This window comes from Diceros bicornis, chromosome 23 (assembly GCF_020826845.1).
Source record: "Diceros bicornis minor isolate mBicDic1 chromosome 23, mDicBic1.mat.cur, whole genome shotgun sequence".
Classification (NCBI taxonomy): domain Eukaryota; kingdom Metazoa; phylum Chordata; class Mammalia; order Perissodactyla; family Rhinocerotidae; genus Diceros; species Diceros bicornis.
This window is the reverse complement of record NC_080762.1, coordinates 27,129,954-27,157,830: the sequence shown is the minus strand read 5'-3', so window position 1 is coordinate 27,157,830 and position 27,877 is coordinate 27,129,954. Positions and strand designations below refer to the sequence as shown.

The 27,877-nt window shown below is 45.5% G+C and overlaps 1 protein-coding gene across 2 annotated transcripts in view; it reads right to left on the bottom strand.

Moving 5' to 3' along the window:
• The window catches only part of SCML4 (Scm polycomb group protein like 4), a 62,115-nt gene that overhangs the window by 10,389 nt on the left and 23,849 nt on the right, over positions 1 to 27,877 (bottom strand). The window contains exons 4-5 of one of the 2 annotated variants that reach the window (XM_058566518.1): positions 23,449 to 23,643; positions 3,688 to 3,978 (exon numbers count right to left, since the gene is read on the bottom strand). In XM_058566518.1, coding sequence (XP_058422501.1) covers positions 3,688 to 3,978; positions 23,449 to 23,643 — 486 coding nt within the window. Of the gene's footprint in view, positions 1 to 3,687; positions 3,979 to 13,727; positions 13,930 to 23,448; positions 23,644 to 27,877 lie in introns of those variants that run through there. The other variant, XM_058566517.1, reaches the window with a different exon arrangement.

Below are 27,877 nucleotides of genomic sequence, written 5' to 3'. Positions count from 1 at the left end.
AGCATACATAGAACCCCAACTTAAAAATGTGAAGAGGCCCTGGTTAAAGAGAGCAGGGTGTTGGAGTCCTGTCTGCTCCCATCCCCTCTTCCTCGTCCCCTAGAACTTCAGAGGGACCTCCCCCAAGCCCAATGAGCATAGTTTGAAAATCCCTGGGGCAGTTTTGAAAGACACACACTTTGGAGCCAATTGAAGTCAAATCCTGGACCAACACTTGACTGACCTTCTCTTGATCTTCACTTTCTTTATCTGTAAATTGGATATAATAATACCTACTATAATAATAAATTATAAAGTATAACTTATAATAAGTCATAAATAATGTATGGAAAGTTCCTGGCCCATAGTAGGTGCTTAATAAGTAGCTATTTAGTATATGCCTCAAACAAACAAGCCCCTTTTCTGGGGCTGGGGAGGATTCAAACATGAGCGAGAGGTCTCACAAAGCTGAGAGTGTGGTTCCTACCCTGGGACAGGGAGAGAAAGTACTAGAAATGAGGAAACAAAGTGCCACAGGAGGAAACAGGAGGGAACAAACATTTCTAATCCGGAGGGGTGGCTGAGACTTCCAGAGGCGTACCCAGTATCTTTTGTCCACTTCTTCCTTTGTAACAGAATTCCTGATTTCCAGCTGGGATCATGGGCACTTAGAATTGAAACCACAATTCCCAGCTTCCCTTGCAGCTAGTGGCCATGTGACTAAATTCTTGCCAATGAGATGTAAGCAGAAGTGGAAATCTCTTTTAGAGATGCTGGCACTGCCCTCTGTCCCCTTATTCTCCCCACCCCCTTTCCCCATCTTGATGCTGAGAATATGCATGGCTGGCTAGCTCTTTCTGGTATCTGTGGTTCCACTGAGCACCCTGAAGAAGGCACTGGTTAAAAGGAATATTTGGGGCATTAAAGATGCAATGTACACCTGAAATTTACACAATGTTACAAGCCAATATCACCTAAATAAAAAAAAAGAGTTAATGTACCTATGAAGGGTGAATAACTTCATTTTTCTTCAGTGTATCACAAAGGCTCAACAATGAGCTTCAACTGTTACATCCTGCAGCAACCTTACTCCAAGGAGGCTGAGTGGCTGTGTGATTTTGAACATCCCACAGCCCTGTGGCGTCCTGCTGATTATGAATAACTCAGAGTATCAAGCAAAGTTCTCACTAATATTTCTAATTTGTAAAGACATAATCAATATTCAGGATACAGTTAGTGGTTTGCTTGAAGTGGAAGGCAGCAGGCACTGGTGGGCTCCATTTCTCTGATCTCACCTGAGATCCTGAGAGGCAGAAGTCCTCAGCTAGTGGGGCTCTTCTGGGGTGCAACCAGGGCTCCGACAGAGAGGGCTTTCTCGGAGCTGGTTCCCAGTGAGGGTCTGGGCTTCCCCTCGGGCAGATAACTCAGACAGCTGATCAGGGTCTAATTTTAGGAGAACAAAGGGCTGGGGTGGAGATGAAAATGAAGGAGAGGAGGGTTGCTGAATCTAGGATGGGAGAACATCTCAGGGTTCCACTGGAAAGAGGCAGGAAGGGACTGGGGGAGGAGAGCGACCTTGAGACTCCTTTGAAGGTCCTGGATTCCCCTCATCCAGGGGCACCAGATGGCATGGAATGGGACAGACAGTTCTTCAGTGAGTGATAGAAGTTCTTTCCATCCAAATTGTGCCTTTCTCTTACTGCTTGAAACCTTACACTGAAGACACAGGACCTGAGATTTCACCAACTGGAATGGGAGAGTGAGTAAATGTCTCCTTTTTAAAAAGTAGCAACACTGTTAGGATTATGAGTCAATTCCATCAGTGTGGTGTCCTGTGAGCACCACTGTGAGCAAATGGGAATTGGGTCAAGGAGAAGAGGTGGCAAGAAAGAGACATGTAAAGGGCAGAGGGAGACCAGGATGAGGGTTTTGACAACCAGGGGCAACATGAGGACATTGGGCACTGTGGGGGGTGAAGAGATAACGAATGTTTATTGAACACCTACTGTATGCCAGAAATTACACTAACTCTGGGGATAAACCTAGGAAATAAATGCTGCCTCTCAATCACTTTAAGATGCTGGCTTACGCCAGATCTTGTTCCCTTCTCTTGTTCTTAGAAATCAGATGGAACAATGTGTCTCCTCTCTGGAAAATGGGCTCTGCCCACTCAAATATTCTGCCTGGCCGACGGCTCTGTGTGACAGTGTTGGGAGTGGTCTGAGGGCACCTCTACACTTGGCAATAGCCTCCACGGCTGAGGGAATCTGTACCCTACCCCTCAGAACTGCCTGCCCCTCAAGGAGCCCCCGCTCGCCTCTCCATTCTCGGCCAGCAGAGGCTCGTCTGGGATGGGTGAGGCTCTTTGAGGGGAGCCTGTGCAGGATCTTGGATCATACATACTAGCTCATCGCTGCAGCTTGTCAGGGCTACTGGTGGAGAGATCTGAGGCTCAGAACAGACATGTGGCTTGCCAAAGAAGACAGCCAGCCCACTGGCAGGCTCTAGAGGGGCAGGATGCAGACTCTCTGACTCCTTGGCCTGGGCCCTCCTTTCTTCAGCAGCTTTTGAGTGCAGAGTTGATGGACTGTGATCTGTTGAGGGGTGTGTTCATGTGACCTGTGACTACTAACACTAATGAGCTCTTACTGTGTCCTAGGCCTTGTACTAAATACACATACAAACTTATCTAATCATCCCAACAAACCTACGAGATCAATGCTATTGTTATTACTTCAATTTTACAGGTGAGGAAACTGAGACACAGAGAAGTTCAGGTTTTCAAAAGGTCACACAGTCAGGAAGTGGCAGATCCAGGATCCCAGCCCAGGCAATCTGGTTCCACGTCCGTGTGATTATCCTCCATGCTCTACAGCCTCTATTAACGAAATATTGAAGCTTGAAAATGATTTTTTGAAAAAACATAAATCAGAATGGATGCCAAGCCATCCCTAGAATGACATCACTTTCACACATTGCATCCCACAAGCAATCTTTAATGGGTGAGACAGAAGTAGCATTACAAGCAGCATTGTGGGAATTTTGCTTAACTCTGGTGCCGCCTATGTATTCGAATCCTGCGAGTGTCACCCCCTCTGCAAAAGAAAACTCTTCACCAACATCTGGTTCTTCTTTTGCCTGGCACAGAGCTGGTCTACACCTCTCAGATTCCCCTAGAGTTAAGTATGGCAAACTGGCCAGCTCTTGCCGATGAAATGGGAGTGGATGTGGTGGGCATCACTTGCAGCTGCAGGGCAGTGCACATGCCTTCTCCACTTGCTCTCTCCCTTTCCACCCACTAGATGAGTGGGGCACGGAGGCTGTAGGGGATAGCAGAGCCACAAAATGGACAGAGCCTGGGTTCCTGAATTGGGACTCACCTACCAACTAGGAACACCCACCTTGACTCTTGAACAAAAAATAAACTCCTGTTGTATTTGAGCCACTATACGTTTTGGAGTCTACTTATTCCTGCAGCCTAGCCTACTCTAATTCACCATTTCCTTTGCTTATGGTCAAAAATTGAAGTCAGCTGCCTTCAAGAACAACAAAAATCCATGAAGGGACTTGTGGAAACTTCTAATTTCCCCGTGTTCCCATGTTTTAACAGCCACAGCCCCCCCACCCCACCACCACCACATGCGGTGGTTCCAGGGCAAGGGCAGGGGAGGTTAAGTCATGGGGAAGTCAGCACATGAATTACATTACCACATCGGTTTCCTTCTAGAGAGTTCCCGTTTCTCTTAGGGCTGGAGACTGGGGACCTCAGCCCAGGTGCTGAGGGGCCTCCAGAGGACATGGGGCTGGTGCGGGGACCACTGGTGTTGGTGGCCAGGCCTCCCCCAAGGTGGCTGTCTCCAGAGTTCTGCCTCTTGCAGTACAGCGAGGAGGAGGTGGGCAACGAGCCTCTGTGGCTAAAGGCGGAGGTGGAGGGGTCCACACTGTAGCGGTTCATGCTCACAGGGTTCACCAGGCACTCGTCAGTGGTGACTGCTTTTGCTAAGCAAGAAGGCAGGGCAGAGAAGCAGAGATCAGTGAACAGTTCAAGAGGCCACCTTGGTGCTCAGTCTTGGCAAACATTTCCCCAGCAGCACAGGTGCCACTATCTGAGATAATGAGGAGGAATGGACCCCACGGAATAATCCCAAATAGCTCGCTTCTCAGCAGATTGAGACACCTGCCCCACCAACGAAGAATATTATAGTAGGGATTGGGAGATGAGCTCCTCTGTGTTCAGAGGAAAAGTGATTGTCTTGGTTATTGATGACTTGGAAACAAAATTCAAGCAAAGGTCTTTCTCCCTCCATGGCTGTGCCCCTTCGGCAGTCTCTGCCAGCTTGTCTGAATCTCCCTGCTCTCTCTTCTCTTGCCCACCACCACTGCCTCTCTCACCTGGCCCGGGATTCCTGGGAGAGATCCAGCAGGAGTCCCAATGGCCCAGAGTTAGGAGAAACAACTTTGACCCGGGTTGGTGACACAGGTGTGGTGGTGCTTCCTCCCCACACTTTTAGTCTCAATACCCATGAGGGCACTAACCTTCCAGCAAAGCTAACAAAGTGGGGACACAAATGCTGATTGGGACAGTCCCAGGATCCTCCCCAAACCCTGCAGGTGAGAGAGAAAGAGCCAATCTAAACTGTAGGGGGAATAGAGGACATATAGAGTCAGCCAACCTCATCATCAGCTCCCTCCCCCAACCCCCACAAGTAAATCAGGACTTTATACACTTTTAAAGCTCAATCCTACAGCCTATTGAACTCTGCCTGTAAGCTATATCTGTGGCCAAATGGTATGGGGTGTTTGTTTTGTTTTATTTTTAAAGACAAAGTCTAGAGGAATTATGGGGATAGAAAGAAGAGGGAAAATATTCTAGTAATTCCTTGTCTTCAGTCCCTCCCACTCCAGACAAGATCATATCTGCCTACCCTCATCAATAATCATCTATATACTAGACATGATCAAAACAGATCTTGACATCCCCAAAGAAGACGTACTAGAGTAACGAAAACCAATAGATCCTCCATGGTTGGCAATAGGAAAACACATTTGGGGCCACAAGATCCAGATATTTTCTTTATGTATGGATTCCTCCCATAATATAGATATTGAAAGATTAAGATTTGATTTTCTTAGAGGAGCTAGCAGGTCTTCTCACAGACGGGGATGCATATGGAGCTTGCCTGGAAATAAAAACCATCGCAAATGGGATATAGCTAAGGCAGTGCTTAGAACAAAATTTATAGCTATAAATACTTACATTTAAAAAGAAGAAAGATCTCAAATTAATAACCTAATCTTGCACTTTAAGACACTGGGGTGAAAAGAGCAAACTAAACTTAAAGCAAGCAAAAGAAAGGAAATACTAAGGGTTAGAGCAGAAGTTAATTAAATGGGGACTAAAAAAAATAGAGAAAATCAGTGAAACCAAAAGCTGGTTCTTTGAAAAGATCAACAAAATTGACAAACTTTTAGCTAGATTGGCCAAGAAAGAAAAGAGACGACTCAAATTATCAGGAAAAAAAAAAATAGGATTATTAATGAATACTATGAACAATCATATGCCAATAAATTAGGCAACTTAGAGGAAATGTACAAACTACCAAAACTGACTCAGAAAGAAACAGACAATCTGAGTAGACTTATAACAAGTAAAGAAAATGAATTAATAATCAAAAAAACTACTCAAAAAGAAATCTCAGGGCCAGATTGCTTCATGAGTGAATTCTACCGAGCATTTAAAGAAAAATTAAAATCAATTCTTCAAACTCTTCCAAAAAATAGAAGAGAAGTATTATGGACTGAATTGTGTCCCCCAGAATTCATATGTTGAAGCCCTAACCACCAGTGTGACTATATTTGGAGATACGGTCTATAAAGAGGTAATAGGGCCGGCCCCGTGGCTTAGCGGTTAAGTGCGCGCACTCCGCTACTGGCGGGCCGGGTTCGGATCCTGGGTGCGCACCGACGCATCGCTTCTCCGGCCATGCTGAGGCGGCGTCCCACATACAGCAACTAGAAGGATGTGCAGCTATGACATACAACTATCTACTGGGGCTTTGGGGGGAAAAAAAAGGAGGAGGATTGGCAATAGATTTTAGCTCAGAGCCGGTCTTCCTCAGCAAAAAGAGGAGGATTAGCATGGATGTTAGCTCAGGGCTGATCTTCCTCAGAAAAAAAAAAAAAAGAGGTAATAAATGTTAAATGAGGGTAGGAAGGTAACCTGATAGGACTTGTTACGAAGATAGTACTGACAAGAAGAGGAAGAGACACAAGAGAGGTTTTGCTCTCTCTACACGCACATGCGCAGAGAAGAGGCCATGTGCCTGTCCATAAGCCAGGAAGAGAGGTCTCACCAGAAACCAACCCTGATAGCACCTTGATCTTATACTTCTAGCCTCCAGAACTGTGAGAAAAATTTCTGTTGTTTAAGCCCCCTGGCCTGTGGTATTCTGTTATGGCAGCCAAGCAGCCTGATACAAGGAGGAAATCCTTCCCAACTCATTCTACGAGGCCACTACTACCCTGATACCAAAACTAGACAAAAACATCGCAAGAATAGGAAACTATACATTAATAGCTCTTATGCATATGGATGCAAAAATACTCAACAAAATACTAGCAAACTGAATCCGATAACATATAACATGACTTATACACCATGACCAAGTAGGATTTATCCCAGGAATGCAACTTTGGTTTAATATTACAAAATCAATTAACGTAACACACCATATTGATAGAATAAAAAACAAAGATGGTGGGGCCGGCCTGGTGGCATAGTAATTAAGTCCACGAGCTCCTCTTCGGCAGCCCAGAGTTCTCAGGTTTGGATCCCAGGCGTGGACCTACACACCGCTTATCAAGCCATGCTGTGGCAGGCACCCCACATGTGAAGTAGAGGAAGATGGGCACGGATGTTAGCCCAGGGACAATCTTTCTCAGCAAAAAGAGGAGGATTGGCAATGGATGTTAGCTCAGGGCTAATCTTCCTCACAAAAAACAAAAACAAAAAAAACAAAGATGGCACAATTATCTCAATGGATGAAGAAAAAGCATTGACAAAATCCAACGTCTTTTCCTGAAAAAAACACTCAACACACTAGGAATAGAAGGGAAGTTCCTCAACCTGAGAAAGGGCATCTATGAAACACCTACAGCTAACCTCCTAGTTAGTGGTGCAAGACTGGATGCTTTTCCTCCTAAGATCAGAAGCAAGACAAAGATGGCTTATTCTCACCACTGCTATTAGACATTTTACTGGAAGTTCCAGCCAGGCAAGAAAAAGAAAGAAAAGGCATCTAGATTGGGAAGGAATAAGTAAAACTATCTCTTGTATACAGAAAATCCTAAAGAATCCACTAAAATACTATTGGAACTAATAAATGAGTTCAGCAAGGTTGCAGGATACAAGATCAATATGCAAATGTTAACTGTATTTCAGATTAAACAATGTGAAAATGAAATTAAGAAAACAATACCATTTACAACAGCATTAAAAAGAATAAAATACTGAGGAATAAATTTAACAAAGGAAGTATAAAACTTATATTCTAAAAACTACAAGACATTTTTGAAAGAAATTAAAGATCTAAATAAATGGAAAAAGATCCCATAGATCAGAAGACTTAATATTGTTAAGATGGCAATACTCCATAAATTGATCTACAGATTCAAGGTAATTCTTGTCAGAATCTCAGCGGACTTTTTTGTAGAAATCGACAAGCTGATTCTAAAACTCATATGGATTTTCAAGGGACCAAGAATAGCCAAAACAATCATGAAAAAGAAGAACAAAGTAGAGTGTTCACACTTCCCAATTTCAAAGTACTGGCATAAGGGTAGACATACAGATCAATGGAATAGAATTGAGAGTCCAGAGACAAGCCTATGTTTCTATGTTCAACTGACTTTCAACAAGGATTCCAAGATCATTCAATGGGGAAGCAATAGTCTTTTCAGGGAATGGTGCTAGAAAAACTGGATATCCACACGCAAAACAATGAATTTGGATCTTACCTCACACCATATACAAAAAAAATTAACTCAAAATGGATCAAAGATCTAAATGTAAGAGCAAAAACTTATAAAACTCTTAGAAGGAAACTTAGGGGTAAATCTTCACGACCTTGGGTTTGCCAAGATATTCTTAGATTTGACACCAAAATCACGAGCAACAAAAGAAAAAATAGACAAATTGGACTTTATCAAAATTTAAAACTTTTGTGCTTTGAAAAATACCATCAAGAAAGTGAAAAGATAATCCACAGAATGGGATTTCAAATCATATATCTAATAAAGGACCTGTATCCAGAGTAACTCAACAACAAAAAGTAAACCCAATTTAAAAATGGGCAAAAGACTTAGACTTTCCTCCAAAGAAGATATACAAATGGCCAATAAGCACATGAAAATATGTTCCACATCATTAATCACTGTGAAATGCAAATCAAAACCACCATGAGGTACCACTTCACACTCACTAGGATGGTTATAATCAAAAGGTCAGATAATAACAAGTGTTGGTGATGCTATAGAGAAATTGGAACCCTCATACACTGCTGGTGGGAATGTAAAATGGTGCGACCTCTTTGGACAACAGTCTGGTTCTTCCTCAAATGGTTAAAAGTAGAGTTACCATATGACCCAGCAATTCTACTCCTAGGTATATACCCAAGAGAAATGAAAACATATGTCCACACAAATATTTGTACATGAATGTTTACAGAAGCATTATTCATAGTAGCCAAAATGTGGAAATGACCCAAATGGCTATCAACTGATGAATGGATAAAGAATATGTGGTATATCCATACGATGGATATTATTCAGGCGTGAAAAGAAATGAAGTGCTGAATGCTACAGCATGAATGAGCCTTGAAATAATGGGCTAAGTGAAAGAAGCCAGCCACAAAAGACCACATATTAAGTGATTCCATTTATATGAAATGTCCAGGATAGGCAAATCTATAGAGATACAAAGTAGATTAGTGGTTGTTTAGGGCATGGGAATTGGGGAGATAGAGGGTGTTAGCTAAAGAGTATGCGGTTTTTGAGGTGTTGAAAATGTTCCACAACTGTGGTGATGGTTGCACATATCTGTGAATATACTAAAAGCCATTGAATTGTACACTGTAAATGAGTAAATTGTATGATACGTGAATGATATCTGAATAAGGCTGTTAAAAAAGAAGTCATTGAAGAAGCCCAGTGTTAGGTGGGCACACATTCTCGAGAGTGTTCTCCAGTCAAGTCCGACAATTCCTGCCTTGGCCGGTAGGACACAATCTGAGTAGCCTGAGGGTCTACTGTGCGCTGTGCTCATGCTTTGTGGCTAATGGAGTGCTGCAAGCTGTCTTCAAGCGCCTGGAACTCCGCACCTTCTCTCTGACGGCCTCTATTGCATTTCCTCCCTCTGGGTCAGACGACATCAGGAGGAAGATTCCAAAGAGGACCAGACTATGGAGCTATATAGTAGGCTGCTTCCTGAATGGAGGAAGAGGAAAACTAACATTTTTTGAGCACCTACTATGGGCTGGCACCATTCTAAGCCAGTAAGCAGTAAGGCTGTCACTACATTCCCTCTACTAGAAAGTTGTCATAGTCTGGGATACTAATAATTTTTGTGTTGCTAGTGGCAGGTGCTTTGGTATATATGAGGAAGCTACTAACAGTATCTGGCATACAAAAGGCATTCAATAAATATCTATCGAGTAGACATTTGGGCCAGTGTCAGCAATGAGGCAGCCGTTACACAGAATATGCGTTAAAATCATTAAAATTCAAATTATAAAGGACTAAATATAAATTCTTCATGTAGAGGCATGAAAAAAAGATTTAACTAAAACATTTATTCCATTTATTAAATATTTTAAATCCAAATTAACTATATCTATGTAATTCTGACAGTCTAAGGTAGAAAATGCAGGTAATTCACCAATCTGCACTATAGTTGGAAAATACAGATGCAGATGGAAGATCGTTCTCCTATGACAACACGTGGATATGCGGGAACCAGGGAACATGGACTTTATCGGTTTAAAAACTGCTGATGACTGTGGGTGAGATCAAAGGTAATAAAGGCCAGCTTCTGGGCTACGATCCAAATGAATTCATCAGAAAGTGAAACCGACTTGAGAGAGCATCAAGCAACAGCCATGTACTCAGCAAAAGATGCTCCTGTGATTCCCAAGTCTCTGGGTGGACAACTACGGAGACAGACCACCAAGCGCGAGCTGTGGTTCTGCACAGCCTATAGCTCTTGGAAGCCTGGGAGTGAACAGTACTTTCAGGTCCACACACCAGGGTGCTGTTCAGAATTGATGAGATGCCTCTGCTCAAACCCGATTAAAACAAGCCTCTTCTCACCTTTATAAATAGCGGTGCTGACACACATCATCTGAGTGTAAAAATGATATAATTAAGGCCGTCATCATGCAACCACAGGACTGAAAAGGACCTTCCCAGAGCACCCAGCCCAGCATTTCCCCAAGTGCTACATGTGTCCCACTGATAGGACAGGGGATGAGTTTAGGTGGTACTTTGGTGTATTCATTTCCTAAGGCTGTAGAAATTACCACCAACTTGGTGGCTTAAAACAACAGAAATGTATTCTTTCATGGTTCTGGAGGCTAGAAGTCTGAAATCAAGGTGTCGGCAGGGCCGTGCTCTCTCTGAAGGCTCCAGGGGAAGATCCTTCCTCACCTCGTCCTAGCTTCTGGTGGTAGCCGACAGTCTTTGGTGTTCCTTCGCTATAGACACATCACTCCAATCTCTGCCTCCATTGTCACATGGTGTTCTCCCTGTGTGTCTGGGTCTGTGCCCAAATTTCCCTTTTCTTAGAAGGACACCGGTCATTGGATTAGGACCCATAATCTAGTATGACCACACTTAACTTGATTACATCTGCAAAGACCTTTTTTCCAAAGAAGGTCCTATTCACAGGTACCGGAAGTTAGGACTTTTTGGAAGACGCAACAGGTGAACATTATGTTTTTATAGTCTTATATTTTAGTCTACATCAAAAAATATTATTAGCCCATCAAACTATGATTTCATTGATATGGTATCATTGCTTAAGAAGACTAATGGCTAAAGTTAAAAGAAATGCATCTATTTAAAGGAAGATCTTGAGTAAACACTTCTGTAGGTGTTACTCAGACATAGCAAAAATTGTGAAGGTCGTGTATTAATACTGGGATGCATTGAGCTGGCCCCAACCCCCCTCTTCAGGCAGGATGGTATCTAGAGAGGAAAATAAGGTGGATAACTGAGCCTCTTATTTAAAAGCTTCCCCAAAGAGGTTTTACAGTCTCCCTCACCGTTAGGTCATTGTGCTACAAATCTCATTGCCTGAAAGTTCTTCTACACATCTAACCCCAATTCCTCTTATTTCAGTTAAAAAAATGAGTGCTGGATATATACCCCTTATACTATTCAAAACCCTTGAGTCATCCAATACAGAGGTAGATGAATTGTAGGTATGCAGAACTTCCTGTAGCTTAAGAATTTAATAAAGTGTGACACAGATTGTTTGTTACCTAAAACCACTATTTAAAATTAGTAAAAAGAAGGACCAAATCTGTACTTGGAGAGACAATTACGCTTTTCAAGTGGTTTTGTGGCTGAGTGGTGAGTGAACACCAGATGGGGCCAGCAGACCTGGGATGGTCCAGCACAAGTGCCCTGCAGGACCCAACTCCTGCACAGAGTCTCGCAGCGAACCACAGGGCTGACTGGTTAAGACATTCATGGTCCTTTTCTCCTGGATTCTTAGAAAATCCCTTTTCATCTGAAATGAGCTGTCTTGTTACCCTGGCACCTCTCACTAAACAGGATGATCCAGCCCAGCCTCTACTTACAGCCATTTAATTGCTGTGGGGTCACCTGCTCAGCAAAGCGGGGTAAACGAGAAACATCTTATGCACTTCCTTTCTCTAACCCCCTGCCTCTGTCCAAGAGACCAAGGATTCCACTTGTGAATCATTAAATCTTTCCTTCAGAAAAAGGAATAATCTGCTTTTGTAGATTATTGATCTACAATCAATAATTGTAGATTATTGTGTGATCTATGATCACACAAGCGTGCTTAAACAGAAGGGCAAGTGTACAAATGGTACGTTCAAAGCAACCTGCCACGTTTTCAGGGTTTCATGCCTTGGGAACCTTCAGGAGAACCTGATGTTCCTTTTTCCCCATTGCTAATCTCTTTGTGGTCTACAGTTTTCCCCAGCCACTGTGTATAAAGCCTGCTCATTAGTGAGGCCAAAGAACACTCTAGAAGAGTTTAAACCCACTCAAGCCTCAAAGGATACCTGTTTGCTTCTGAATCTGACTCGTGTCTATGCCTCCCTGTTTGGGGAACAAACCCCAGGGTCAGAAGCCCATGGACTGCTCCCTCCCCCCTCATCCCTGCGCCGGGCTCTGCAGAGGCTTCCAGAAGGCCCCGTGCAACCCGTTCCTGCTGCAGCTCTGGAGGATCAGACCTGAGCACCTGGAATGCAGAGAACCTCCAAAGAGAAGCAGGAAGAGGCTGAGGGACAGGAAGAAGAAAGCCAAGAGCCAGAGAGAGAAAGAGAAAGTCCCAAAGCAGCCAGAGCGGCCGAGAAGAGAAAGGAGCCCCCGTGTACTAAACTGCAGACACTCCTGACGGAGTTTTAGGTCAGGCTGGTATGGACCCCATGTCATCTGGGACACAAGACCTGACTGCTCACAGTTAAGTGAACTTGGACTATTTATTTTATTAAGAAAATTCAACCGGCACTTTACTTGGCTTCTCTAACCAAATGAAGTCCTGAAAAGCAACAATACCACCATCTGCAAAATTATTCTCAAATAGTACCTATTCATGCAAGAATAACCCCAGAATTCCAGAGTCTTAGACACTATTCTTTCCTAGTACTAAACAGTTCTCACTCTCTCTCGCGCACGCACACACACACACACACTCACTTCACACTCACACGGTCTCACTCACACACACTCACGCATACTCTTTCACACTCTCTCACACACATTCTCATACTCACTCACACTCACACACTACCACTCTCACACACACTCACTCACGTACTTCACACTCACAGTCTCACTCACACACTCTCACACACACATACTCACATACTCTCTCACATACACACACACTTTCACACGCATTCTCACACTCTCACACTCACACTCACACACACACTCTCACCCTCCACTCCCACCTTATTTCCCCACATCACTCATAACTGCCCAGCAGAAGGAGCAGGCACACAGAGTGATCCTGTCCACAATCGTCACCGCCACCTTCCCCCAGGCTGGGAGCCATTGCCTTTCTGGGGATGGATTGCCAACTGGTCTGCCCGGCCCAGCAGGCCACACAACCCTGCCCAGGCTGGCAAGAAGGTCAAACAACTGGAGCAGTGTCCAGAGGGCTCCATGTGTGAACGGCTTGGCTCGGCTGCTTAAAGAGACAGCAGCACCACCGACCCCTAGCCCTGAAACCCAGATTAGAGAAGGAGGTCGTGTAGTCAGCCGATAGCACTGCCACTCGAATAGCTGTGGAATAACTATTACCCGATGCTTCCCCAGGTGCCCCCACCTAAGAGCACAGCCAGTAACCTCTGGAATGCAGAGAAAGAGACCTGCAAGGAGAGAAGCAGAAAGAGGAAGAGGGGAGGGAGAAGGCCCCAGGAAACAATAGCAGGTCCCCGGTGAGTTGCACCTCCCCTGCTCAGAGCCAGGGACGCAGGGGCATTGTTTCCTACCTTGGGTGCCTGTGTCTCTGCCACCAGGCAGCCTCACGCTCACTCCCCTCCGGCACCCCCGCACGTGCTCAGTGCTGTGGGAGGCAGACAGGACCTCTAAGGGACTCCTTAGTGGCAGAAACCAGGAGATTTCCTCTCTGCCCTCTTGCAGCCTCTCACTGCAGCTCTCGTGGAGGTTTACAGATTTTCTTTTCACAGGCAGTCCCGCCCCTTGTTCTTGCTCAGATAAGCTCATGGTGTTTTCCCTTAGGGCCCTCTGTGGCCTCCTGTCCCAGCCTTCCTGGTTCAAAGGGCACCAGGCCACACCACCTATGAGGCTTAGCATTTCATTCGCTTCAATTAAATTTTCCATTAACTTGGTCCCTGGCCAGTATAGATTTTCTTTTTAAGCCTGTCTCTAAGTTCAGATCACTCAGCCCTGAGAGTCAACCTTATGACTCCCCTCTGGTCCATTTAAGATATTTCTATTTTTTTTCCCCTAATGAGATGAACAGAAACCAACCATAATTTTAATGCCTGACACCTGAACTTCCTTAGTCCTGCCGGATGTTTCCGGTTTACCTAAGACTTTGTTCTAAGTCTATGGGTTGATTTCCTCCTCTGGAAATTTTGCCCAAAGGCAATTTTGCCCAAAGCCAGCAGTTTGGAATAATGCCCTTTCAGTCTCAAGAGGAGAGCACGCTCCATAGCCACCCTCTGGATGGTCTTGCAGTGTTGCCAATCTTCCACCTCAAGGCTTACGGGAACTCGCAAGGGAGAGGAAAGGGAGAAAGTGGGGGGAACCTTCCAAAGTCATGCTCTGTTTCCTCAACAGCGCCTACACCTTTTGGTCTTTCATAGGACTTTGGGGAAATTAAAAGGGGTCCTTGATCAGGAAAATGTTGGATTCCTTGGCATAGAGGATGCCTTATCAGTTTTGGCTCTGAAGGGACATCCTGACTTTTAACAAGCCTCACAGTCCTTGCCAGTTTTCCTTACCCTAGTGAAGCAGGCTGCCATCTTGGGAGATGCTCTGTGGAGAGGCCTATACGGCAAGGAACCAACAGCTCATGGGAAACTGAATCTTGCCAACAACTGAGCTAGGAAGTGGATCCTTCCCTAGTTGAGTTTTGAGACGCTCCCAGCCTTGTGAGAGACTCGGAGCCAGAGGACCCAGTTAAGCTACACCTGAACTCCTGGCTGAGAAACTGTGAGATAACAAATGTTGTTTTAAGTCACTAAGTTTTGGGGTAATTTGTCACCCAGCGATAGATAGCTAATACAGATGGGAAAAGGGGATTTGTTTCATTCCTCTTGACTCTGCATATCCAGACTGGAAGTTGTAATTATCAATTCAGTAGCAGCTAATGTACCTGCTATAGAATATCTGTCCAGTTCTCTGCCAGGAAGGTTATGGGATATTTTTCAGGAAAGGGTTTCCTGCTTGTGTGTGAGACCCAGAAACTACCCACCAATAGGAGAGAGTTCACGAAGTTTATCTTAGAATCCTATTGGTTTCCTAAGTTGCTCCAGTTCCTCTTGGCATGGTTTGCCATTTTAACCCTAGTTCTAATGCCTGGTCAGCAGATACTGGTGTGGATAATCTGCAGATATTACCTGAGGGCCCAGCCCAGGGGCTCAGGGTATCTGTCCAGGGGAACAGGACAAAGGGGTGGATAGAGTCTCCAATTACAGCTACTGTGGGCACTGGTGGTTTCGGAATGGCTGCATCTCACATATTCAGTCTTTTGTTTCCCTCGGCCCTGTGCTTTCTGTGTTCTGATGTATAAATCAGAGAACTTGGTCATCATCTCCTTGGATCTCCTTAGAAGCCTGGCTCATCCCCTACATCTACTCTTCCATCACAGGCAGGAACCTCTTTGGACAGGCCTGCTAGAGACACAGAAGACCTTCTGCAGCTGACCCAGGAGTCCCCAGCATCATCTGGCCAGTTGGAGAGTGGCTCACGGGGGACTGATGGGTGGGGGTGTCACATAAAGGACAGTTAGCCTCATGAAACAAAGGAGCAGATTTCCAGTAGATTTTTTATTTGAAGAGAGGGCATAGGGCATTGGTAGGGGTGTTTTTCAGAGAATTCCTGAGACCAGCCTGGAAGGAAGAAAGAGTCTGTATGGCCTCTTTTTTTACAGGCTCTTTTTCTCCACACTCCCTCATAGAAGGAGCGCTCCTCAACAGAAGAAAGCTTCCTGGGGATTTACCATCATCATCATTCTGCTCCTCAAGCCTTGGGCGTTGACATCTTTAACCCACAAAATGATTTTATTTGTGATCTTGGACAAGAAGAGTGTTATCGTAATTTCTTTTTGTTTCATTTTAATATAGACACTTTCTATTAAAATAATATCAAATTGGTCAACATGATTCAATAATATGCTCTTTATCCCATATTTAAAGTACCTTGGGAGGTTCCAACAACTTAATTGGAACATTCATTCATTCATTCATTCAACCAATAATTATTAAATACCTATCTTGTGCTTCCTCAATATATATAGCACTGGAAAGAGAACCTAAGCTTTACAATGCAAAGGGATCCAATAAATTACTGAATATTGTAAAAATCTATTTTAAATTCTCCAAAACCTAGGGATTTCGCTAGAGGTTATATTTTTCCCTTTTACCTCAATGTTTTAAAATATGTGCAGATATAATATTTTAATGAATGATATAATTGAAAATAATAGCTTTTCCTAAATGAACTCATATTGGCACATGCGCAGAACTAAGATTAGGAATCCTACACTGACAAATGCTCCGTGTTCCATGCTGTAAGAGGTCTCGCTGGGCTTCTCCTGGACCTATCTGTCTGGAGATATATGAAGGCCTTTGTATTCGCTGCAGAACTTGTGAACACTTCTTTTAACCTTTCCATCAAAACTTTCTGTGAGGATTCTTAAGAATTGAGCTTGACACTGACACTTTATTCTCCTTCCAAATAACCCCATTTCCAACACTTGGCTTGAGAACCAGACAGCTCATTTTGTTCACATGTGACAGGAGGAACATAGTTCTGGGATATTCCAATCATTGGCCTGCACTGGGAGACCAGCAGCTGCAAGGGAATCTGCAGGAACATGCCTTCCTTCATTTCTTTTTTTTCTTCCATCATTTTCAAATACTATTTAAAATACTGGGTCAAACTAAGCCTAATGTCCTGGAGTAGGCCACTTTGTGTGGGTTTTATAGAGGAGAAAGTTCTCCTGGTGTCTAGAATGACAGGCTCTGCCTGCCCCGTGGATGTCATCCAGCAACGGTGTAGCCGGAGCACAAGGATAAGGAAAAAACACTCCTTGGGGCCAAGAGAGGAGACCCAGAAGGAGAACGAGAGTCGATCTACTTAGAGTGCTGTTACCTCCTCGATTTTGCTAGAAGGGGGGTGGGGTTTGTTTTGTTCTTTTACGTCTTTGCTAGAAGTGACACAAGTGTACCACAAGCCACTTTTGAACATCCATTTTGTGCAGTCAGGCTTCTGAGCTGGGAAACAGGACGCACACCCCACCCAGCAAGTGTTGGGTAACAGGGCCCTACCGACAGACTGGCTTGGGAGGAAAAGCAAAGAGCCAGGGAGGAGAAGACCTGGCCTCAGTTCCCTCCCCTCTGCAGCTTTTCTGTGTGGCTCTGTGGGCCTTAGCGCATCACAAACAGGGGGAGCTCAATAAATGTTTGCTGACTGACTAAATGATGTTTCTATATAATGGAACTCATGCCACTTGATAAACTCTATTTCCTTTTAGAAATAAACTATCTTTCGGAACGGTAGATACTCTCTGTATAGTCATCCTCTGTAGAGCTATTATATTAGACGATTTTGTAGTTCAACAAGGAAGCAGATTTGATTTCTAAATGCTGGGTGTATAGGTTCAACCATAATGGAACATACTGTGAGTGTCTGTTACTCCAATCGTTTTCTGGTGTCTGGACCAAAGATCACCAGCTAAGAAAGAAAACAAGTCTCAAGAATAAATGTCCTTCCTCATCTCCCACCCCCTACCATCTGTGAATCAAAAAAAGCTACTCATCAAAAAGTAAACAATTTGTTCCCATCATGTTAAACCTTCAAAAGGCAGGAAACCAATCACCAAATTAGATCTTGCAGAAGAGTTCAGCTATCACATTTGTGGTTTCCAAAGACGATCTCCCCTACGCTTGGTGAGCAGACAACTTTGTTCTGTTGTGTTGTGTAGAATCAAGTCAGTAAATACTTACCGCAGACTTGTTATGTCTCAGGCTTTGCTGGGGCCTGCATGGCCCTGCCCCCAACTCAATCTAGCAGGGAGATGAGATCTGGACCCAGATTCTTGCAATAGAAGGCCGAATTAATTGCCATTGATGATGTGTAAACAGGGGTCTGGGATAACAGGTGGACATTCTAGGGATGCAGAGAAGCTTAAAGGGCAACCAAGACCCTGCTGCGGGTGGTCGCTGGGCCACACCGAGAAATTTGTCCATCCTCAGTCTTTCCTTTCTTTCACCCTCCTCTTCAGCACTGCAAACCTCCTTTTTCTCACCTGGATTTGCACACGTGCCACCTTGCCTGACCACTCTGTCCCCTCATGTCCCTCTCTTCTTCTCCAGCCCATGGACACCTCCCTGGGACATTGAATCATCTTCAGTGGCAATGCTTGTACAGGGGAGGCATTGTCCTATCACAGAGGACTTAACCTGCTGAAAACCTAAAACAAATTATGGGAGCAGAACTCTGCCAGTCCACGCATTTTCGCTCCAAGTATGGTCCTCAGACCAGCAGCGTCCATATCACCTGGGTGCCCTATTAGTAATGCAGAGTTGCAGGCCCCACCCTAGTCCTACTGAGCCGGAATCTGCACTTTTACAAGATACCCAGGTCGTTCCTGAGCACATTAAAGTTTGAGAAGCACTGGCTAAAGCTTCTTTATAATCAAGACTTTTTTTTCAATATTCAAAGGTAAGGTAAAATTTTCCCCATGACCATCTCAGGACTTTTGACAGAACCACCAATGTTATCAAATCCATGTTTATGCCTCCATTCTCCTGAAGCACCCAGAGAGCTGCTCTGCTTCCTAAGACAAAAACCACATTTGGCTGTCAGTTAATAGAGTTGAAGGAAAATGACTAAAATTCCTGATCCCAAGCCAAGAACTCTACCTTTCAGGCTGAATTCAGGCAGCAACTAGGTCTGAAGCCTGGTTTTCCCTGGACACAGGAGAAAGATCATTTGGTGTGTTTATATTTCAAAGGTCTGAGGAAGAGATTTGGAAGAAGCCCTCTCTCTGCTCTGACGAGAGCCTCTCTGTCTTGGTATCCTGACCTTCACCACTAGGGGGCCCCTTGCTGGGGCTCCTGGGGCTCTCTGACCTCCTGCGGTCCAGGGCTGTCCTCTGCCACCTCCAGCCGCGACTCTCAGCCTGGAAGGGACCAGAGAAGACATCTTGCTCCTACTTGCTCCAACTACTCTGGGTTGTCAGAGTTCCTCCAATGGCCCTAACAAGTGGACACCCAATGACGGGGAGATCACTACCACCCAAGCAGCCCCTTCTGCTTCTGAAAGGCTTTGACTTTTCAAAGTTCTTTACAGTATCAATGCCACCTGACTCCTGAGGGAGCTATCTTCTGCGAGTTCCACCTCGTTATTCAGCTTCTCTACCTGGGAAAGTATTCCTTAAATCCATGCTCCTCAAACTTTAATGTGTCTTCCAAACACCTGGATCCATTAAAGAGTGTGAGAGGGCCACTGAGCTTTTGCCTTTCTCAGGTGAGGACAATGCTCCTGACCAGAGTTTGAGTGGCAAGACCTTAGGTTTCATCAGATCTACCTTCAGGACCACAGAGAACAAACCCACAGGGTCTGCTGTCATACACTGGAACAAAAAATCATGTCTTCCCCAAATCATCCATTTTTCGACCACAAATATCATAGTTTCTTTGATAGTTCCTTACACGCCATGGCTTTGCATTTTCTTATTGTCTGATGAGCTGTCTTCTGGAAATGCTCTAATGAGTAGTGACAAACCCTCTAACTGTGGGGCACCAGGCCTGGAACACTCTAGCTTTGACTGAACAACTTTGGGGCAGAGCAAGACCTGGTTCAAATGAGCTCAAGACCATAAAATCTTGTCTAGCTACGACGAGGTCCTACGGATGCATATGAGGCATAAAATCAACAAAGACCTCCATTCCTTCTCTCTTATAAATACATGTGCCTTTTCTTGTCACAGTGGTGGGAAAGCAGGTGGTAAACTAATTCCTCACCTAAAGTAATCATAATTTGATGTGTTACCCTTTAAGGGAACTTTGACAAGGCAGTGTCTTACTCTAAAGGCAAACTTCCTAACGTCATTTTAGGTCTCACGGTAGACTGGTGGGAAAGACATGTGGCAAGGGGGCCACTCAGAGCATACATGCCATAGCTGCTTCCTCCACCCTCCCTGAGGCTCCTCGGACACATGAAACACACAGCACTCGGTTCTGCCACACCCAGGGCATGAGGAACGATTTCCACACAGTTGGTTGATTTGGAGCAATTCGTTTTTTTGAAGCAGCCATGGGCGAGGGAAGAGCTCATGAAGACAATTGGAGTCATTACTTCCAAAGCCAAGCCAACTAGGAAGGAAACCAGCTTTCAGGTAGAAATACCTGCCTCAGTCAAGGGAAGAAGTGAGGCAACGGCACTACTCCAAGGAAAAGACTAGAACTTCATTCAGCATGGTGAGCTTGGAAGGGGAGAGAAGAAGGTGGAAACTAAGGCAAGAGTTTGCTCAGTGATCACTTAAGGAAAGCTGAAGGGGGCTCAGGACAGGATGTTAAAATGCAACTATTTCAGTTTCAGTTTTGGCTGAGGCTGCAAGACAATAGACACCCCATAGCAGAGTGAAGTGTGCAGATCTTGCAAAAAGAGATGGTGGAAAGCTGGTTTTACACCTATAGATGACCACCCACGTCCAGCCTGCAAAACAACATGTAGAGGTTGAGAAACAGGTTGACTAGAATACAAATTATGGAGAGAACTGTCTAGTGTGTTCCCAAGGGCTTCCATGTGGCCATGTGAATATCTTGATATCTGTCCTTGGAGCTTGAGAGACACAATGGATTATTGTTTGCTTCCCATGAGAAATCTAAAAGTCTGGCTGCTCTGATGGCAGAACGAAGGAGAGGTGCCTCCAGGGATTGGCTTCTGTGCCCAGAGTTTTTGAGCAAAGGATGTGTGAGTGTTTCTCAGGGACCAGATGTGGGCTATCAGAAGAGAGAGCTGAGGAGAGATAATCTTAAATCCTTTCCACAGGACCATCTAGAGGCACAAGGGGGGGCTCAGCAGAAAGAAGCTAGAGATTTACCCAAAGATGCCTTGAGAATGTGAAAGGAATCGTAAGTGACCAGCCAGCGAAGGGTTACACTTGTCCATGTCAAGGCAAGTGCAGGGGAGAGATGGTCGATCACCAAAGGACCTGTGTAAGAGCCACAGGACGAAGAATCAGCTTTAAACACCTGCCAGAACCAAGGGGCATGATGCCAATTCACGGTGGGATTAGTCAAATAAAAATTCTCCTACATCTGGCCTCTCCTCCTTCCCCCACTCTGATCATGAAGGATTCGAAATCATTCTTAGTCAGGTATGGGAGGGGGCAAAAACACAAAATTGGGCAGAGGGTGGAGGGAAGCCAATCATGCCTTCCTTTACTGCTTCAGGGACTGGCCTGAAGTAAGTCGGAGCTGGGAATGGGGAGAGTTACATCTTTGAATGAAATTTAAAGTTTGGTTATCCCACCGACCTGGACATATTAATTATTGACTAGAGAATATTTTGTTACCTGAAAGGAGCCAGAAAAGTCACAAGATTTGTCCTAAATTTCATCCATGAACAGGGAAGAAGTGGTCCCACAGGATACATTTAAAAGAGAATGGGAGACATGAATTATGTGGCTTTATGATTATGTCCCATGGGTCATTGCTTGTTCAACAGAACAATGATTCAAGAGTTTGCAAAGTGAAATCAGACCATTCTGCTATTCTCATTGCAAGGTTCACTAGAAGATACGTTAGCTTTAGAACATGTCTCAACTGAGTCAACCTGAGTCAACTAAGGTTTACAAGAGAGGCCAGATTCATAGACTGTCAGACCAGAAGGAACATTATATATGAGCAACTCCAACTCCTTGTTTAGGAAACGGACATCTGGAGAGATGAGAAGACTTTTCCAAGCTCACATATATAGAGACATCAACAAAAAAGCATAGAGATGTACAGCATCTGCTCACCCAGACCATATTTAAATAGGCACCTGTCTTTGTAAAGTCCAAATTTCTTCCTGTTTCCCAGGTCTCAGAGAGATTAAAGTAAAATTGTAGACAAGATTATTGACAGTATCTGAGAAAATCTATGCTAAGAATCTAAGTTTATCCTTCCCTGCTATCCTCCTAGGCTTAAGATAGAGCCACTCTGATTATAAGTATCCTTTTGTTGAATGCTCTAAGCCTATCTGTGAGCACGCACCTGCAAATGTATCAGTTTTTCATTATTCATAATGGTCACGCAATACCTCAAAAACTTTCCTAAGCTCATGTGTTTGTCTTATCCCAAGATAGGATCTCATACGGTGCTTGGGACAGAAGAGGGCTCAGCCAATGTTTGCAGAATCACATAACGACTAGATTCTAATTTCATTGTCTGTGTGTTCTTTTTTTTTAATAATTTTATTTATTTATTTATTTTTTCCCCCAAAGCCCTGGTAGATAGTTGTATGTCATAGTTGCACATCCTTCTAGTTGCTGTATGTGGGATGCGGCCTCAGCATGGCGGGAGAAGCGGTGCATCGGTGCGTGCCCAGGATCCGAACCTGGGCCGCCAGCAGCGGAGCGTGCGCACTTAACCACTAAGCCACGGGGCCGGCCCCTATATGGTCTTTATATATCAACAACACTGCTTCCAGAGAAAGAAAAAAGGCAACATTTCTGCTCATCCTTGAGAATCTGGAATCCAGAACCTGGAGTCATGTTCAACTCTTTGCAAATCCATAACTCAAGGCTGCCAAATGGGGAAGTAGCGCCTACTGTCAGCATCTAGCCCCCTGGGCCCACAACGCTGTGGCAGGTTTGTCCACGTGGCCTTGCTGCCTTTCCCACTGGCCACTTTCCTATGCTGAGCTGTTCCGGGGCTGTTGGGACAAAAGGCACTCAGCCCCTGGGTCACTTTCCAAGCTGTGCTGAGAGAGAAACACTAAGTCTTACTGGAAGACATATCTGATTTATGGCCTGGTCAAATTCCTGCAGTAATAGACATCTTTGATTGACATGGGTAAGAATCTGAGGCCTCCAGGCAGGACCAATGTAATTGGTTCCTTAGCCCTAGTTTCTTTAGGATTTCTTAGTTCCTTAGTTTCGTAGTCTTTCAACTACTCAACAATGATGAATAAGTGCCCAAGAGTCCTAATCAGAGGAGGGTGAAGAAAATCACTCACCATACGCAATGTGGTCTCATTGTCTAAATTCTAATAACACAGGGCTGAAAACTAGAATGTTGGCTCTCAGTAGCTGGAGCGATCTCTTCCCACTGCAGCTTGGGTGGGAACAGTCTAGGTATCCTTGGTCCTGGTCAGCCCTGACTGCTCCCCGGGTGCCCAGAGAGGCAGCTGTGGGCCTCCAGCAGGAGAGCTCCCAAGAGCTCTGGCCACCCCTGCAGCAGCAGCCTCACCCGCCCCCAGGAGGCAGGGCCACCTGCAGGCACAGGAAGACAGACGGACAAAGCCTACCTGACTCCATCCTGCCCTCCTGTTTCTCCTGGGCTTCCTCACAGGCACTGGAGCCCCTGGGGAAGGGCTGGTGGCTGAAGAGGTCGTCACACAGGAGGCTTCGGCACAGTTTGGTGAGGAATCGGAGGACATACCCGATGCTGTTCACCACGGGCAGACTCCGCAGGTGCTGTTTCCCATCAAAGGATGCCGAGACTGGAAAACCACAGAGACAGCAACTCAGAGCGGGGCACTGGAGAAAACCATAGTTCATTGGCCCCAGGGAGGAGGTTTCTGTTTGTTCAGTCTTGTTTTGTTTTTAACTGGGCTTTATTTGGATGTCATCTGTTTTTTCACTAATGTCCTGTTTCTCTTCCAGGATCTCATCCAGGAGACCACGTTGGGTTTAGTTGTCACATCTCCTTAAGTCTCTTCTGGGTTGTGAGTGTTTCTTAGTCTTTCCTTGTTTTTCATGACCTTGATAGTTTTGAAGAGTATGGCTCAGCTATTTTGTAAAATATCCCTCAATTTGGGTTTGTCTGATCTTTTTCTCATGATTTGACTGGGGTTAAGGGTTTTTTGGGAGGCAGACCACAGAGGTGAAGTGCCCTTCTCATCGCATCAGATTAGGGGTACGTGATATCCACATGACACCACTGGGATATGGACCTTCATCACCTGGCCAAGATAGTGTTTGCCACATTTCCACTGCATTCTCCATATCCTATTCCCTGGAAATAAGTCACAAGGTCCAGCCCACACTCAAGGCAGTGGAAGGATTAAGCTCTACCTCCTGGAGAGGGGAGAGTCTCTGTATCGTTTAGAATTCTTCTAAGGAAGGATTGTCTCTTCTCCTCCATTTAATTATTTATTTATTCAATCATTTATTAATATCAGTACAGACTCAACATATGCATTTTGTGCTGTGGGGTATCCAATACCGTGTTATTTATTTTGTTGCTCAAATTGCTCCAGCTTGTGTCGTTGGGAGCTTTCAGGTTGACTCCTGTGTCCCTGTGACATGCCCTAATTTTTGTTTTTTTAGCAACTCTTTGGTTACTGACACTTCAATATGCTCCAGGTTCATCTTGTATTTTCCTTGACCCAGCCCTAAAATCAGCCATTTCCCCCAACAGCTCTGGTTCCTTTTATTGAAAAGCAATATTTAGAAACCAAGATTTGGGCACCGGATGTGCTCATTGCTACTGGGATATCAGTCGTTCGAGGCCCTTTCAGTGCAGAGAGCTAAGAAATGTATGTATGTATACTATCTCATTATAATTATTTCTCTGTCTAGATCAATCTGTCTAGTTTTAAATAGATTAGATAGATAGATGATAGATAGATAGATAGATAGATAGATGATAGATAGATAGATCTAGATCAATGGATAGATCTAGATCAGTAGATAGATCTAGATTCAGATAGATAAGTCAAGATCTAGACATATAGGTGTATTCAAATAAACCTGAGTTCATACGTAGGTCTCCATCTCTAATCCAGCATCACAGAGTTCAGAGTTCACGCTATCCTTTTGGGGAGGAGTCTATAAAAGAACAATAATCTCTACAAAGTGATGCTAACAAACTCGATTTCTGTAGGGTTACCAGAATTTAGAAGAGACACAAGTTTCCTCCAGCATGCTTCTTTCTGTAACTCTCCTCACAGCCCTCTCTCACCCCACGAAGCTTGCGCATCTGCTCCAGTGTGAGAACGCACAAGGAGATCCCAAACAGGACACTCTGTTCCCACCTAGGCCTCTGCCACTCAGTGTCAACACCCAGAGGGCAACGTAGTTTTTTACATTGCATCTCCCAAAGGCTGGCACATGGCAGGGGCTGGGGCAGGGGCCACCAGAGCTAGATTTGATTTCAAAACTAAAAAAAAAGCAACACCCAGGGCCAGCCCGGTGGCGTAGTGGTTGAGTTCGTGTGCTCAGCTTTGGCAGCCTGGGGTTCGCCGGTTCAAATCCCGAGCACGGACATACACATTGCTCATCAAGCCATGCTGTGGAGGCATCCCACATACAAAATAGAGGAGGACTGGCATGGATGTTAGTTCAGGGCCAGTCTTCCTTACCAAAAAAAAAAAAAAAGCAACACCCATTTTAATTAGGAATTGAAAGAATCCATTTCTTTTTTGTAGCTCTTTATAGCTTGACAAGAGCTTTCACACCCATGACCTCATTTGAGCCTTCTGACCATGCTATGAGGACAGTGGACAGAAAGGTCCTTACCCCGTATTACAGATGAGGAATCTGAGAAGAGGGCCTGCAGTGGTTTTTCCAGCTCATGTGGCCTCTACTTGGCACTTGCCTGTCATTTTAATACTCCAGGTGACTCTGATTGGGAGAGCCAGCGAACAGAGGCCAAGATGCTCACTAAGGGGGTCATCCTGGCCACTTGGACACTCTGGAAATTCCCTCTTAGTATGGGCACTGCTGTTTGACTCTGATACCTTAAAAGACTAGGTGTGATGGAGACTGAACCCACAGCAGGAGGGTCTGGGGCATCAGGCCTGTCCCACAAATCATTGTGCATACAGTCCCAGAGGTGCCTGGAAGATCACATAGGTGGGAAAGTTCCACCTCCCGGATGCAGACATGGAATTTGTGAGATCGTAAAGTGTACCTCTCTGGGAGAGTGTGGCTAAGGCCGAGCATCCCAACAGGTGTGCTGGGAGTGGGTTCTAGGGTACTGCGAGACTGTTCCCCTCAGCCCTTGGGGTGGCCCATGGCCCAGCCATAGCAGTTTGGCTCCTTTAGCCCATGGTGCCAGCACCAATGTCACCATTTTCTGTGTGTTGTGCCTTGGGAATGTTTGGAAAGCTGTACCCTAGGGATCAGGTTCCAGGTGGAGAGTGGGAGTCTGACTGTTTCTCCTTGAGTCCCTCCCCAAACCACCTTGGTGCCATCAGAGCCTTGCTGAGCTTCCATACGACCATCAGTAACATGAAAGCCATCTTGCCACTTCGTGACCTCAAGGAGAAGGCACGAGGAGCCCCCTCAGGGCTACTGCATTCTCCAAGACGCTGAGGCCAAGTGCTCAGCTCTGGCCTTCCTGGGAATTCGTCAGCCAAGGGAAATTTGGCAGGGCTCTGCCCACTCGTGTGTTGATGCCAGGCACTGCAGAACCTCCTCCCCAGTGCCAAGGCCCCTGAGCCCACAGAAGGGCTGAGCAAGAGAGCAGGGAAAACGGGGTCAGCTCCTCCGGCTTAAGGGGCAGGGCCATAAAGAACTCGGTTAGATGGGATTCCCTCAAGAGGGTGGGCACACAGTACAGGAGGAGCTTTCTCTAGCACCAGGTCTGTGTCTTGAGCCCTGCTATTCATCAAGGAAAAGGACAAGGCCTTCGACCTCAGAGGGCAGCCCAGGACCGAGAACCTGGCTCCCAGACAGAAACCAGGAGAAGAACGGCCAAGGGGCTCTCAGAGGGCCTGAAACAGGATTCTCCTCTTGGCCTCTCTTGGTGCAGTTCTTCCTCCTCTCGTCCCTGCTCGCATCTGCTAAAGTCTCTTAAAAGCCACCCTGGGTCAGACACATGCACCCGGACCTTGCCAAATTCTATTTTAATCAATCACCAGCAAGTCAGACGCAGCTTCCTGCTCAGAGGGAGCTCCAGAAGGTGGGCTGGATCAGTCAGAGCTGGGGAAGCTGTGTTGGACAACCTCCCCACCACCACGCCCTGGGGATCTGGAGTTAAATAAAATGCCTGCTTTGGTTCTTCAGGACGCAGCTGTGTTAGAGGCCCCTCTCCCCTGACCTTCTCTTAGCCAGCCAGCAGGGTCGCCTATACCGCCCCATCGCTGGGGAATCTTCTCCGTTTTCCCTGGTCATGTGGAGGCTGTGTCCATGATGCTGAGCCAGAGAAGACACTAGGCTGTGCCCTTGAAGACATCTTGCAAAGGCCTGGTGCTCCAGGGCTTAAGGGCAGGTGGTGACAACCACTGTGTAGAGAGCTGGGGTAACACAGACAGAGCCTCTGCGGGCCAATATTTGGAAAAGGAAGAGCTCCCAACTCTGCCTCTCACTCAGGGTGACAACTTCCACTCCCTCTGGAAGCTGTTGGGTCGGGGCTGAAACTGGGGGAGGGCAGTGACAAGGGGAGAAGAGATTGACTCTGAAGCCTCTTGTGAGATAGGGTTGAGACCATAAGCTTTCCCCACTGCCCTGTGTGGTGATGAGTGTTATGAAAAAGAAATGGAGCAGAGTGAGGGAGAATAGATAGTGACCAGGCTGACATTTAGACAGCATGGTCAGGAAAGGGCTCTTCCATAGGTGGCATTTGAGTAGAAACCTGAAGGAAGTCCAAGAGCTGGGGAAGAGCATTCCAGAAAGAGAGAATAGCAGGTGCAAAGACCCTGAGGCAGGAGCAGGGTTGCAGGATACAGGAAGAACAGCAAGGAGGCCACTGTGGCCGGAGCAGAGTGGGGAACTCCAGAGAAGTGACCA